Source organism: Meriones unguiculatus, chromosome 18 (genome assembly GCF_030254825.1).
Source record: "Meriones unguiculatus strain TT.TT164.6M chromosome 18, Bangor_MerUng_6.1, whole genome shotgun sequence".
Classification (NCBI taxonomy): Eukaryota; Metazoa; Chordata; class Mammalia; order Rodentia; family Muridae; genus Meriones; species Meriones unguiculatus.
In genome coordinates, this window is record NC_083365.1 from 72,222,980 (window position 1) to 72,238,313 (window position 15,334).

At 44.8% G+C, this 15,334-nt stretch overlaps 1 protein-coding gene across 6 annotated transcripts in view; it reads right to left on the reverse strand.

The window, feature by feature from the left end:
* Positions 1–15,334, reverse strand: part of Nckap5 (NCK associated protein 5) — an 888,867-nt gene that overhangs the window by 106,680 nt on the left and 766,853 nt on the right. For all 6 annotated transcript variants that reach the window (XM_060371849.1, XM_060371848.1, XM_060371850.1 and 3 more), the window contains 2 exons: positions 9,446–13,170; positions 8,183–8,360 (listed from right to left, as the gene is read on the reverse strand). In XM_060371849.1, coding sequence (XP_060227832.1) covers positions 8,183–8,360; positions 9,446–13,170 — 3,903 coding nt within the window. The remainder of the gene's footprint in view (positions 1–8,182; positions 8,361–9,445; positions 13,171–15,334) is intronic.

Sequence of the window (15,334 nt, forward strand, 5' to 3'; positions counted from 1 at the left end):
GAATTACAACCACAGCTTTGAACGGCAGGACTTACAGGGTGCCTGGTTCCATGCATGATTTCAAGATTAACTGCTTCGGTTTTAAAACTTTATAATGGAGTCATTCACACCAGGGTATTAGGAAACATTAAAGTCTAAGAAGCTATAACTCCTCCTGAGTCACAGACTTTTGCCATAAGTTATTTTAAAAAGAATAAGGGACTATACTTAACTCATATTTAGGTCTCATGACCCTTTCCTGGAATATAACTCTCTAGGAAAATTTCCTTTTCCCCCATTATTTCCATTGTGGAATGAAGAGACCGTGATGTGTATTCAGTAAGCTAGCTCACCAAGTCATATTCCTAAGTGTCATTTTATAAACACCTCCTGTCTGGGCATGTGGCTAAGGTGGTAGCATGCCCTCCTAGCAGACGTGAAGCCCTGGGTTCAACCCCTAGCCCCATGTAAACCAGACATGACAGCACACTCATAAAATCCTAGCCCTCACAAGGTGGAGGTGGGACAATAAAAGTTCATGGTCAATCTCAGGTACATAATGAATTTGAGCTCAGTCTGAGCTACAGGTGACCCTGTCTCAATTTTTTTCCCTTTAAGCTGGAATACTCCAGCTCCAGATAGCAAAGCTGCAAAAGGAATGGTAGAGAGAATCCTGTGAACCCTTGGTATTTTATAGATGGGGATTCTGGGTGCTGGAAAGAGTCCTTAGACTTGGCACATGTGTATTAAGTGATAACACTGCCAGGAACACGGAAATACTGGCTTTCTAATCTAATAGTGGAAGCTTTGGGCGTCAATGACACTAATCATAAAACAGCTGGACCACTCAGTAAGGTGCTTCCCCACAAGCATGAAGGCTAGAATCTAATCCCTCAGCACCCATGTCAAAAAGCCATGTGTGGTGGTATGGGCTTTTAATTCTTAAAATTCCATCACCGAGGAAGTAGAAACAGGCAGATCCCTGGGGGCTCATGTGCCAACCACCCTAGGTCAGAGAAAGATCCTATCTCAAAAGCAACCCAATGTCCCAAAGGAGGGACAGCTAAGGTTGACGTCCGGCCTTTGTGGCATGCTCACATACAGATGCATGTGGCTCCTTCCCACCACAACATACAAACAAACAAAGACAGCCAACACCTCCACTGTCTGTGTCAGGAGCTCTGGCAATGGTGTGGATATCACATCACATTGGCCTGGTGTTATCTGATGTTAGGGAGGGGTGCTGCCACGGACACTACTATGCTTGGAAGGATGCACCCTGAGATAGCGACAGCAAGGGTGACACAGCATTATTGAAATGCAGGAGCTGAGATCTGAACACCGAAAGCCTGATCACAGGCTGGTGTTCATTTACAGGGGTCTTCGAGGTTCTCAAATTTCTGTTCCCTTACACTGTGTGGTCATGGTCTCAACAGCAACACAGCTGGCCCTCAGTGGAAGGCCAACCCCTACAAGGGCATCTATAAAATATATTTCAGCTGCTCGTGTGGGCATCCAACAACAGCATGAACTGTACGGTGCTGTTGGTGGATCCCCTCAGGGGCTCCAGCTGAGTACGATACCACCATCATTTCATACCAAAGGATGTAGAAAGTCATCTGCCTGAATGCTGACCTTGGGGCTAGATTTAGCTTTCTGCTTTTTACCTCCTACTTTCCCACACTTAATGGAATAAAAACAATTATTTAAATTCCATGATTGTGCTACATATGACTTCTAGACTCACCTGAGGCCCTGGCCCTGTGGCTGGGCCCCGAGTCCCTGCATCTTTTCCAGGCTTATTAATCTATAAACGGCAGATGCCCAAGGGCTGCAGATAGGGGCTGTGGATTTGCAAAGTCTTCCTGTTGAAGCACAAGCTGAGGGATGGGCAGTAACAGAGAAGGACCCATTCTCAGCTCTACTGCTCTACAGATTTCAATGCACAGTGAGGATATATTATTTAAAACTATTTGCCTCTGCAAATCAGGGGCATCCTTTATTTTGGCATCAGATTCTCTTCCTAATTATATTTTCATAGGCTCTGGTTTAAATTAATTTTCACTCCACATCATGCAGCAGGTGGGATGTGGGAACATTCCTGGGAGGCGAGTAAACTCTAGGTCAAAATGGGGAATTTGCCAAAGAGAGACCAAAGTGGCTTTTGACTAACAACTGTGGGTGCTGTTTCTGGTTTAAATGTGGTTTCTTCTTTGTGTTAGTGTCAGTTTGGGGGTTATTATACTTGTGTGTGTGTGTGTGTGTGTGTGTGTGTGTGTGTGTGTGTGCATACATGTGCACGCATGTGGAAGCATAAGTGTGGTGAGAATGTGGAGGCCAGAGGTTAACCTCAGGAGTTCAGGCGCCATTCTTCAAGTGCTGTCCACCTTTTTGTTTTTGAGACAGGGTCTCTCACTGGCCTGGAGGTCACTGATTGGGCTAGGGCAGCTGGCCAGCTGGCTCTACCTTCCCAGGGTTGGGGATACAAGTGTATGCCACCATGCCTGGTATTTTATGTGGGTTCTGAGAACTGAATTCAGGTCTTTGAGCAAGTAACTGACTGAGCTATCTTTCAGGTCCCAAGTGTTGCTATTTCCATCTTCTAATGATACGTCTTTAACCCAGGCCCACCGTGGGGCTCAAGAGCTGCTTGAGATGTCGGCTTGTGGTGAACGACCATTAAATATCACTACCCTCATCATGACAAACTCCAACGTTCAGAAGCACAGAGGAAAGGAGTTTGCAAAAGTCCTAAGAGGAAAAGCAAGACCTCACCCACCATCAACTGATAGACACAGGCAATTTCACAATTATACTCTGTAGGAACTCCTTATTTGGAATTCTGTACTTCTTCCTTCTCTGAATGAACCTAACCCTAAGAGTTTCTGAAGTAAACAGCATTTAAAAAACATCAAAATCCCCTCAAGGGCTAGGAAGACTCAGTCAGTAAAATCGCTCTCCATGAAAGTGTGAGGGCCTGAGTCAAATCCCCAGAATCCACACGAAACCCAGACATGTAGTGAGAGTGTCTATAATTCTAGTACTTCTGTGGGAAGGTTGGGAAGGGGAGAATTTCCAGAAGCTCATGGGCTGTGAAAAACAAAGAAAACACCCTGCCTGAAACGAGGTGGAAAGCGAGGCCTGAGCCCCAGGTTTGACCTCTACGAGCACCGTGCACCATGGGATAGATTCGGACACACACAGACATACACAGAAGAGGGGAGAAAGAGGAAGGGAGGTATGGAGGGAAGGAGGAAGGAAGAGAGGAAGGGAAGGAAGAAGAGGGGTCCCTGAAAGGCCATGATTCTGGGAGGGGACAGAGATCTTTGGATAGTTCATACCTTAGAAAACTTAAACTTAGTAGAAGGAAGGCAAATGTGCAGGCTGCTTATTTGCATCAAAACAGCATTTAGAATGAAATCCTTCAATTAAGGATGCTGAAATTATTACATTTTGCAGGACTTAATAAGATGATAAGCATTTGTGTAATTATGGTACTATTTTCTGCTATTTCATCTCTTTGGTCTCATCTTAATGGGATGGTGTTTGATAATTTTTTATTAGCAGATGTGATTTTCTTCAGAAGAGGTGACACTTGGGGCAAGAGAGTCCTATCATTTAAATTAATACATGTGCATTAAAATGGCCATCTCTTTCCCACTCCCCATAAAGGTGTGTGATCCCCTCAATTTTGTTAACAATTTTTATTTTTCGTCTTGATGTGTTCAGTCAGAGCCTGGAGCTGTCTTTCTTTAAAACTGCTATTCAGAAAATGATCTCATCAGAACTCTGCATTGTCTTCCTCAGTGTCCCTGAAAGGCTAAGGTCAGATGGAAGGGGAAGAGGACCTCCCCTATCAGTGGGCTGGGGGAAGGGCATGGAAGGAGAAGAGGGAGGGAGGGCAGGATTAGGAGGGAACAAAGGAGGGGGCTACAGCTGGGATACAAAGTGAAAAATTTGTAATTAATAAAAATTAAATAAATTAAAAGAAAAAGAATATGATCTCAACTCATGGGAAGGAACAGCTTCTAGATAACAACAAACAGAGCACATTCAAGCTAGTCTTTCTAGAGGAGGTCTTCCCTGCCCTTCCCTTAAAATCATAAAATCATTTTAAGTACCAAGTAACATGGCCAGTGGTCTAAATTACACCAAAAATTGGGGTTAGGTGGCCCATAAACGATGGCAGATGTGGGGACATAAGCCTTTAACTAAAGCTCTAGAGAGAAGGATTTATTTTGGTGAAGCGCTGCTAGTGCTTTTACACATTTTATCTTTACTAACGAGGAGTATGCAGTGCTGGTGAGCTGAGTGGTTTGTGACATAAAGGGAACTGTGGGGTATGTAAAAATATATGCAGACCATCTTCCTATTATGATCACCAGTGACTGCTAGTTTTAGTGTCACTTGACACAACAATGAAATCATCTGGGCGGTCATCTGTCAGTGTGAGGTTATTACCTTGAGTTGGACCGTGGGGGACTGAGTGCAGAGAGAGCCAGTCCACTGTGGGCAGGACCATTCCCTAGGCCGGAGGTGTGAACTGTGTGAGGGTGGAGGAATTGAGCTGAGCACAAGCAGGCAACCAAGAGAGCATTCGTTTGCCTTTGCTCTTGCCCGAAAGTGTGATGTGCTTAGCTGTCTAAAGTTTCTGCCTTGACTTCTCCCCAAAACACTGGATGAGAACCTGGAATTGTTCTACTACCCTTTCTCTACTAAGCTGCTTTTTTTTTTTTTTTTTTTGGTCACAGTATTTTGTAGTGAGAATTTTGAAATTTTGGTTTCTTTTAAAAAACAGCAATATTATAAGAATATGTTTTTTTTTTAATCCCAGGTGTGGGGATACAGATGCTTTGTAGCAGATGACTCTGATTTGCTGAGTGCTCCAGCTGAGGCATGGTTTTGCCAGCTGCAGACAGTTTTTGTGATTGTAATGTTTGGAATTCTTGGAGTTTTTCAGAAGGTCTTTTCTTTCTTTTTTCCTCTCATATCTAGTGTTAGGAGGTTTAAAGGAAAGAAGATGTGGTAAAAGGTGGAGGAAAGGAAGAAGAACCCCCAATGTAGCTAAATCCAGGTATAGTGTTTTATTACAGTAACAGAAGAGAAATGAAGACAGTCACTAAATACTAAAACAGTTTAAACGTCTTGGACTCTTGGGAATATATGTGATTTTACTGTTTGGAAAGTTAAGACTAGAGGTATGTTGTGTAAGGAGGTTTAGAATAGCGCTTTTAGGGCTGAGACTATAGCTCAGGTAGGTAGTTTGCTTTTCACATGTGTGCGAGGTCCCAGATTCAATGCCAAGTACTGCCTGGCAAAAAGAGAAAAACCCTTGACTTAGCATTTCCTTGACAATGAAGTAGAGTTAGCATTCACGATAATGCTGTGACATCTATGGTGTTATCTATCGTTATTGTTTCCAACTAAACAAGTACAGTGAGAAAACTTCTTAGCACCACACTTCAAAATAAGCAGCCTGCAAATTTATCTTGAGCCCTGGAGAAGAAGAATTCTCTTAAACTCTGAATTTTAAAAGGTTCAAGGGTATTGACAATAATGAGCAATAGTATAAGAATACATTTTGTTTTGCATCTAATCTCCTACATGGGATGATAATGCATGATAAATATGCCTTCTCTGCTATTTTTCTAATATCTCAAAGGAGACTATAGCACAGTCCTTCCTGAACGTAGTAATCTTAGCCCAATTCACAAAAGTGGTTATGTGAAGAGGAGAAACAAATAACAATGTTATATTTTATATTAAGAAAAAAAAAAAAACAAGCTGTGGAGATAACTCAGTGGGTAAAAGTGCTTACTCCACGAGCACCAGGACTGTTCAGATGCTTAGACTCTACAAACACACAGACATGGTAGGATGAGCCTGAGATAACACAGGAGGTGGAGACAAGGGATTTCCCGGAAGCTCACAGGCCAGCTAGCCTGTACTATACAGCAAACAAAAAACCCTGTCTCAAACAAGATGACAACTGAAGCCCAACATATGATCACACACATGCAAAGGCACAGCTGGTCACCTAGCCAGGTTAATAGTATCCCTTTATATTGAGAGCCTTCTCCGCATGACTAATTTCCTCTCTCAGCCAAGGAGAAAAATTAGCATATCCCCATTGATTATGTATACCTAGGTTGGTTAGGGAATCTGTCTACTTCACAGAAAATATTAAGAGTGTTTCCTGCAGATATACTGGGAAGAGCAGAGGTCCCTTCTTTTACTCTGTGAAAAACTTCAGATGAGGAAGGAAAAGCATGTTAAATTACTTTTGCATGATGAAGTAATAAGAAAGCAAAGATGAAATTGTAAAAGCTCAACATAGGCTCCTTTTTGTTTTTTGTTTTTTTTCTTTTTTGGTCCTTCTGTACAGTGAAGATATACCCTAGCTGTCAGAGCCATATTAAATGGGGCATAGTATGGAGTGCCTGTGATAAGGGGCTCCGCTGCGCTCTCAAAGCCTTCCATCAGCAGGATTGAATTTCCAGCATATTGCACGCTTCTCCACACTTCTTCTCTCCTTTTCCTTTCAGTGACACTACAAGGGCAGCTTCAGATATGCTTATAATTTGTGGTTTTATAATGTAAGGGACATCAGTGTTTTCAAAGGAGGTATGATGTCATATGAGCCACGAGCTAAGATGGGGGGGAAAAAACCTGCAATGAACAGACTTAGCTTAGAATAAAGACCTCAGAGCTCTTTGGAGTCCAGACCTATCTGAGGAAAAACATTTTCAGCGTGTGTTTTAGATGTGCTTGTGAAACCCCAACCTGAGGACAGAGATGCTTCAGCAACCTGCAAACATGTTAGCGTGGCCTGTTTTTCTATTCTCTTTGCTAAAGCATGAGGATAGAGAAAGTTTGCGGTGCACACGTGTGCACATGGTCATCTATTCACACGGGTCAGGGAGTGATGCTGATGTCTTCTTTAGTCACTCTTTGCTTTGCTTTTTGATACAAGTTCTCTCACTGAAGTGGAAGATCACTGAATGAGGTAGATTTGGTGACCAGGGAGCCCCAGAAAGCCTCTTGTCTCTTCTTCCCCAGTGCCAGGGTTACAGTAGCATGCTAGCATGCCTGGATTTTTACATGAGTACTAGGGATCCAAACTCAGGGTGTCATGCTTGCAGTCCCTGATAAAATCATTTTATGCCAGGAATATTTTGTTATTTTGAAGTACTTTAAAAATGTATCCACTGGGACAATTAAAAACGAACCCAATCACACAGCATATAATGAATTGTGGGGAGAGGAAGTACAATGTAAAGAAACTTAAAGAATAGCACACGAAACTAGCTTATCTTTGGGAAACATTAAAACAAAAATACCTCTTTATGTAGCTCACTACTCCGTCTAAAGAGCATTACCTGTTATGTACAGCTTCCATTAAAAAGAAACAACACAAGCCAACAAAAGATCAAACATGTTCTTAAATCACCTGGCATTTTCATATATACAATCCTGTTCCTCTTTTGTGGCTGTTGATACTAGAATCATCATCAAAACAACTTTCTAGCACTGGGTGTCCTTCTGAGGTGCCACTGGTAGCGTCTCTCACTGGCCATACACAGAGAGTGCAGCGTGGTCTGAAATAGACCCGAAGAGAGCAGTATTCCCAGAGGAAGCCACACCCCGCAAGGCCCAGCTGCCACTTCTGGCAGTGGCTGTCTGGGTTTCTCTTTGCTTTAAATTACTTTCTCACTGGTTAGCAGATGGCTCAGTAGTTAAAGTGCTTGGCATGTAAGTGAGAAGACCGAGTTTGGATGCTCAGCACCCACGTAAAGCTGGGCATTGTAGTGTGTGCCTGTAATCTCTGAGATGGGGTGGTGCGTGGAGACAGGAGAACCTCGGAATCTTGTGGGCCAGCAAGATTCTTGCATGCAGCTGTGAATCGGAGATCCTGTCTCGGTGGAAGGGGAGGGCTGGCACTGGAGGCTCTCCTCGCTCTCCACACTTGTTAGCGGCTGACACATTGCTACTCACACACAAATGTACACACTTGTGGGAGAGGAGCGAGTAGGGAGACAGAGGTAGGGGAGAAGGAGAGAGAAGATAGAGAAGGAGAGAGAGACTTACCCAGAAATGTAGTTTTTGTATCAAAACCACAGTCTTTTCCAGATGGCCACCCCCTCCCCTTTACCAGAAGCTCTCAGAACCAGGCATTTTCTAGCCAGCATGGAGAAGCACTTACCAAGCATTCTCTTGGTTTTTCCATATCGACTTTGGTTTTGATGTTTTTCTTTTGACTTCCTTGAGTGCTGACAGAGCCGCTGGCAAAGCAGGAGCCCTGGGAGGCGCCCTCTAACACGCTCCTGCAGGAAACACCCTTTGATCCACTTTCTGTCTGTAGAGCGGCTCTCTTATCAACTCTGCAGGTAGAAAGTGATTCCTCTGATAAATTACATCGTGTTTTCAATCACGCTCTTCTTCCAGCCCTTCAGTGTTTAAGGTAACCTCAGTGTGGCTCTTTGTCTTCAAAACTTTCAGTGGTAAGTGTTGCTCTCCAGCCTTGAGCAAAAATATCTTCAAATATTTCACTAGTGTGCCAATTTACACTTGCAAGGATAATAACTTATCTTATTATATCACTTAATACTGTGTGTGTACACATACAAATAGGTTTGTGTGCGCTGGTGTGTGCGTATGTGTGAGTGTGTGCATGGCTGTGAGCCCGTGCCTTTGTGTGCGTGTTTGTTAGTTATAGGATGTCTTCCTGTGTGTTTTTCCTTAGGTGTTTGTGATGCAGAATATTTCATTGGCCTGGAACTTCCAAGCAGGCCAGGCTGGCTGGCTGGAGAAGCCCAAGGCTCTGTCTTCTCCACATCTACTGCAATGAGATTACACGCCTGTGCCATCATGCTTGGCTTTTGTTTATGTGGGTTCTGAAGTTGGAGTTCCGCTCTTCTTGCTTGCGAGGCAAGCACATTACTGACTGAGCTATCTCCCCGTTACCTCTATTTTATTTTTATAATTGCTTTTTGGGAGGGACAGAATATAAAACGCCAAAGGGTGATTGCTAAATACATTTCTGGCTTAAGATCAGCAAGAAAAGTAATTACTTCTGGAAAGTTCTAAGTATACATTTGCTCAGTGCGATCAATGAAATTGGCATGCTTTCAAACGTGTGTGTAATTTTCTTCCATTTCATGCAATGTGGGTACATTCATGGTTCCTGGTGTGGGTTGAATTGCTATCAACCTGGATGTAACTCACCATTCTTTAATTTCAAAGACCATTGGCTTGGTTAAGAAAGGAACATGAAGTAAATTATCATTTTATTGCTAACTTTTATTTCACTTTTAAAATTATAGCTAATGTATAAGAGATTGCACTATCTGTGTGTATGGAGACTATGCTTGGCTAGTATTTAATGATCAGGAGGTAAACAGCTCTCCTTGGGTTGGGGAGGCAGAGGGACCCCTCTACATGGCCCTTCTCTGTTCCCATGAGTTACCTGTTTAGAAGTTCTGTCATGAAGGCATCTTTTGTTGAGCACACAGCAGGGCTGGGTCTATTTTTTGGCTCCCACTTCATTTGGTTATAAATGTCTGGTGATGCTTTCAGATTATCTGTGCTTTGCAAACCATCGTTTGGACTCAGACCATCTGCCGCCTTGGGACCCCTGTTCAGATCATTTTCTGTCTTGGATTGTACTTCAGCTTTCTTCTTCTCTTTCTTCCTCTCTGATTTTAGTTTTGTATCTTTCTTTTCTACTTTACTTTTGGAAGCCTCCGCTCTCCTGCTACTAAGAGCTGGAAGTCTGCTCTTTCGAAAACCAAACCAGCTGGTGAATGAAGGCCCTGCCTTGGGCTTCACTTCCACAGAGGCAGACTTTGTCTGTACTTGGCCCTTTTCCACATTCTCTTGAATGCACAACATGACCTTTTCTTCGATGGAGGGTGAGAGGGGGGCTTCTGTGCTTGCAACACTAGTCCCAGTTGGAGAAGCATCTGGATGCCTTCCAGAAGTTTCTAGCTTGGAGATCCCATTTGTTTCCAAATTGTTTGGATGCTGTAACCTCCCTGGGACTAGCAGGGATTGAGGGCAGTCTGGTGGGGTGGATGGATGCCGATGGTGGTCACTGCTAGATTGCTCATGTACATCTATCCCAGGACATTCTTCCGTGGTAGGTATCTGTTGGTCTTCTACTCCAGGAATCGGGAGTCCTTCTGGCCTTGTAAGCATCCTCAAAGGTAACTTGCTTGGGCTTCCGTGCTGGCTGTTTGAACTTCCTGTGCTACAGAGGGAGCCCTGCCTAGAAAAGGAGTGTCCCAGTGGCCTTCCACCATTCGGCAGATGGTCAGATGTTGACACAGAGGGCGTCTTGCTTGTGGATCCTTCCATGGAGATGTTCTGCCTGGTGAGGGAATTGCCTCTTTCAGCTGTGTTAGTAATGATCTGAGTTCGAATCTTGCCTGGCCCTTCTGTTGGGGGTGTAGAGGTCTTCTCTCCCAAGTGGATGCTGAAGCTCTGGCTCCGAGCTTTGGCTCCATTCATGCCTAGAGCTGGCTTTAGGTGTGGCTTGCTGGAGGAGAAGGACCTCTTTATGGATCTGTTCTCTGCCCCATCTCTCCCATCAGCTTTGGAGGTGCTACTTTCCGGCGACTCTGGCAATGTTGACTCTATGGGAAGCCCTCGAGGAGCTAGCAAAGCTGTTGTTCTCTCATCTCTGGAAGTCTCCAGACTTGCTGGGTCTCTGGAGTCCTCAGGATTAGTCTTGTTCACCATCACGGAACTTCTAGAAGCTTCATTTAAACTATCCTTTTCTTGTTTCCCGGGCATCATGGATGTTTTCCTGAGCAACTGAGGAGACTTCATGAGAACTTTGAGTCCTACTGGGAGTCGAGTTTTCGGTCCTTTCTCGGGAGGGTTTTGAGAGCCTTGTGAGGTGCCCTGGTTTCTGCAGGATGAGGAAGATGAGGAGGGACTGTTAACCTGAAGGGTCAAGGACTCATTTGCCCCTGAGAAGGAAGGCCTGTGGGGTATTGTAGTGCTGTCACTCAACTGTCCTTTTCTCCCTGGAGATAGGCTTTTAGAGGATGTCACCTCCAGCAGTCCATAAGTTAAAGGACAAGTCTTGGGTGCTTGTAACTCAGTGTCCACGTGTGTGGTTCCAAGTGCTTGGTGAGGGGGAGGTTTGGGGATGCCTCTCTTTGGAGAGACTTTTGTTGGCCCTGGCATCATTACAGCAAATGTGCTGGAGGCTGTGTGCTCAGGGTACTGGCTATGTACCACTGCTTCGGTGGGTGACAGGGCTGGAGGGAAGGCTGGCTTTTTGCAGACCATAGATGGTTTCTTCTTCTGTATTTCTGACATAGCTGGACTGGAAGAGATGACAGGAGCAGAGCATCCTTTCAGTGGTGGAGATGTCAACCCCATAATTACAGTGTCACCAGGGACCCTAGTTTCCGGTTTGGCAGGCGATGGCAGTGGTAGATAGTCATAACTGGGTCTGACCAGGAGAGAGACTGATCTCCCTGGAGGGGGTGGGGGAGAGGGAGATCTCACTCTTGTCTCTGGTCCAGAGCCACAGCGTTTGGCCCTCATGGCAGATTCGCCACTGTCACCAATCCCCATGAGATGCCGTGACTGGATGCTGGTACCCTGACTCTTGGGACACTGAACCCAGTTCTTCTTATTGGAACTTTTGGGGATGTGAGAAGGCTGGAGAGGGTGCTTTGGAATGTGTGATTCTGGCAGTGTGTCACAGAGAGAGCCAGGGCTGCCTGTCTTTATGCACTGTGGGAGTTTTCCCGGAGGAGACCCTGCCGTCTTTTCAAGAGTTACTAGGCCACCAGAGGAGACTAGCGTGGCAGGCACAGGCTCCACCAGTTTTGCTTTATGAGGTGAAGACTTGCCTCTAGAAGGAATTTTTGTCAGACTTTGCTTTGCATAGACACCCGTGTTTGCCATAGGTCTAGAATTACTCTGCCAGGCTACACCTTGTGCTGGTTTGGCGAGTTTTGGTCGTTGGGAATTCTGAGTTACTATAGTCCGAGAGCTGAAGGAGTCATTCAGAGCTGTGGGAATACTGTTCTCATCTTTTGGAATGTTTTTCTCTGTCTCCTCTTCAGGTTTCTTCAGAAAAGGATAGTCTCCTGCAGTAGCTCCCGGCTGCAAATGAGTAAGTCCCTGAGGTGAAAGTTCAGTGAGTTCCTCTGAGGGCCTAGCAGGGTCTGGGTTGATGGAAATTTCATCCCTGGTCACAGTGACAACTCCAGTCTGGTGAGAGCTGAATTCAACAGGCTCTCCATTTTCTGCATCAAATATGACTGTGACGCATTCTTCGGAAGCGGTCCTCTTGACAACCCTTTGCTGCTTGATGAAACTGAATGTCTTTGGCCTTGTCTCTAAGTGGGAGGGACACTCCTCTTTGCCCACATCACGAGAGTCACAGTCAGACTTCCCAAATCCCACATCTAGGTTCTCCATGGACTTGTCTGTGTCTCCGGTCACTGACAGGTCTGAAGGGCTTCGCTCATTGCTGCTCTCTATGTGCAGCTCATTCAGGGCTTCGTTGTCATCAGTATCTGAAAGCTGAAGGTTCAGAGCCACGTGCCCATGACCTTGGCTGTGTGGGTCCCTGTCCCTTTGTATCCAGGGAAGGTGCATGCTGGGGCATAGTTTCCTCTCCAAGGGACAGTGGCTAGCACAACGAGCTAGCCTTTCAGGCATTTCCCTGGTATAAACCGAGGCTGTGCCTTCTGAAAAGTATTTTCCACGTGGCTCCCAGCTAAATAGACTGTCTGAAACACTGTGGGTTAATTTGCTGCCCTGAACCCTGCAGCCCTGGCTAGACGCTGCTAGTGGCAAGGCTGCAGATGGGAAATCTCCATGTGCATCCTCGTGAGAATTTGTATCATAGATGAAGGTTTGATGGAGATCCTTGCAAGAGATCCCGATGCCAGGTGCTTTGCAGGGAGGGTACTCCTTGAGGCTGCTGTTTTTAATTCCTGGAGAATAGATCCCTTCATTTGAGTTCATGCAATCTTTATAACCCCATTTGGTTATCACAGATGGTGGTTCAAGTAACACCTTCCTCTTCTGTAGCTTCCTCAGCCCTTCCAAAATGTGGCTTTCTTTGATACGGGTTGGAGGTAGTTCATCTGCAGGGCTGGCGAAGCCACTTGGGAGTGAAGAATCAATACTCTGTCTTTTATCCCAGTTCTGTGAAGATTGCTAGGAAAACAAAACAAAAACAAAAACAAAAACAAAAACAGAAACAAAAAAAACAACAAAAAAATAGGTATCAGAGATGATTGAACCAAATATATCTCAACCCCCCCCAAAAAAAACAAAGAAAAAGCCCCTTGCTAGATTTAATTTGTATAAGTGGGTGATAAATATTCACATATAAACAATCTGTACAAGGCTAACTATCCAGTAAACATTGATTCTGCAATATCCTCTGCTAAGCCATATGGTGAAATAGAGAAATGGATTGTAACAACTGTGTCTTTAAGGGTAGAAAATCCAACTGGAGTGAGGGGCCTTTGGTACAGCTAACTGTGTGTCAAGAAAACACATATGAGAAACAAGAATTGGATGGATATTCTAGAGGATCATAGGGAAGACCTCCGGGTCTATTTGGAGGTGGTGAGAGGCATACAGGAGAGTCATTTGATTTCTTTATAAGTTTAACCACTCCTTGAAAGACACATGGGTTTACCTAAAGTTCTAAGTTAGGAAATGTCTTCCATGTGGAAGAAATGGAATGGTCAAAGATACAAATCAGCAAGGTGTGTTCAAGTCGCACCTAGAGTCTGGAAGAGAACACATCCTCACTATAAGGAGAGACCTAGAGACTGGCAGAAGAGAACACATCCTCACTATAAGGAGAGACCTAGAGACTGGCAGAAGAGAACACATCCTCACTCTAAAGAGGGACCTAGAGACTGGCAGAAGAGAACACATCCTCACTCTAAGGAGGGACCTAGAGACTGGCAGAGAACACATCCTCACTCTAAGGAGAGAAGGCACAGCACGGGAGGAGTTAGGGGAAGCCACCCCAACAGGGCATTCCAACATTTGATAGTTCTGTGTCTTCAAAAATGCCCGGGAAAGGTTATCATGTGCACTGCATACATATAGATACGTGTGCATATCTATCCGAATAACTGGGCATTAGCGGCACCATCCCTGTGGTAATTCTTCTTCTAGTGACGTTAGCAGGTCAGTTTCTTATCCTTGCACCTTCCCAAATGCCAGCCTTATTTTCAAAAGGTGTATGGGAGATGAAAGATGGTGATCCTCACATTTGTGCTTTTCACAAAGTGGGCAACAAGGAATACAAGAGAGAGGAGAGATCTGAAGCAGATGCACCGAACACCTGCTTCCAAGCCACCACTGGCACGCTGCCTTAACTGCATCTTCAGACCACCAGGAGAGAGACACCACGAGCCTTTCCTTTTGCTATGAGACTCTGAAGTCCAGCGAGCCTACTCTGTGGCAGGTCTCAGAAAGGAGAGATTTGGAGCAATCGTTTGGACTCATGCCCCCTCCCTCTGGAACTGTCTACAACTCTGTCAAATTTGCTTCCATTGCCACACTCTTAACTGGGTGCTGCCCGGCCACATTGAGCTTAACTTCTAGTCTGCTGTCTGCATTATCTGGTGTTAAACAAACCCCACAGAAGATCTTGGCAGTTTTTCTCCGATGGCACTTCAGAGTCTGAATGAGAAACTAGCGCCCTGGGACACTGAGGGGCGTGGACCTCCTTGAAAAAATGATACTTTTGTTCTTAATCACATGAATGTGGGTATGTGTCTGTGTTGTGTGGGTGCGCACACATGACTAAAGGTCATAAAGGCCAGAAGCAGGAGTTAGTGTCCCTGGAGCTGGAGACGTGGCTGGCTGTGAGTGGCCCAGTACGGCTGAGGGGAACTGGGGTCTTCCGCAAGAACAGCAGACAGACTTGATCGCCACACCGTCTTTCCAGCCCTGTTTAGGACCTTTCCAAAATGGCTAATGGTGACTAACTTTAGGAGCAAATATGGCTTTTTCAGAGGATCTTATTAACAGCTGGCCCCTGTCAACAAGTCTGAATATTAACCAAATTCAGACATTAAAAAGTACCAGCAACTTCCATCAGAAACTGAGCTGTTTTGTTAGCTATGGACACTGGATTATATCTAAGCCATTTTCATGAAATTTACTCTTGCTATCTCCAGCACACACATTTATTTGTCTTGACGTCTGATTATTTATTTTCTTCAGAAAACCCTCCAATGTCTGGAGCTGCTGGGAGAGATGTGATTTGCTGACACTGCCCTTTTCTTCTTGGAGTGTCGGTCTTTAATTTTAGGGACTTGCACCATTCAAAGCTACTCTGGAAATCCATCAC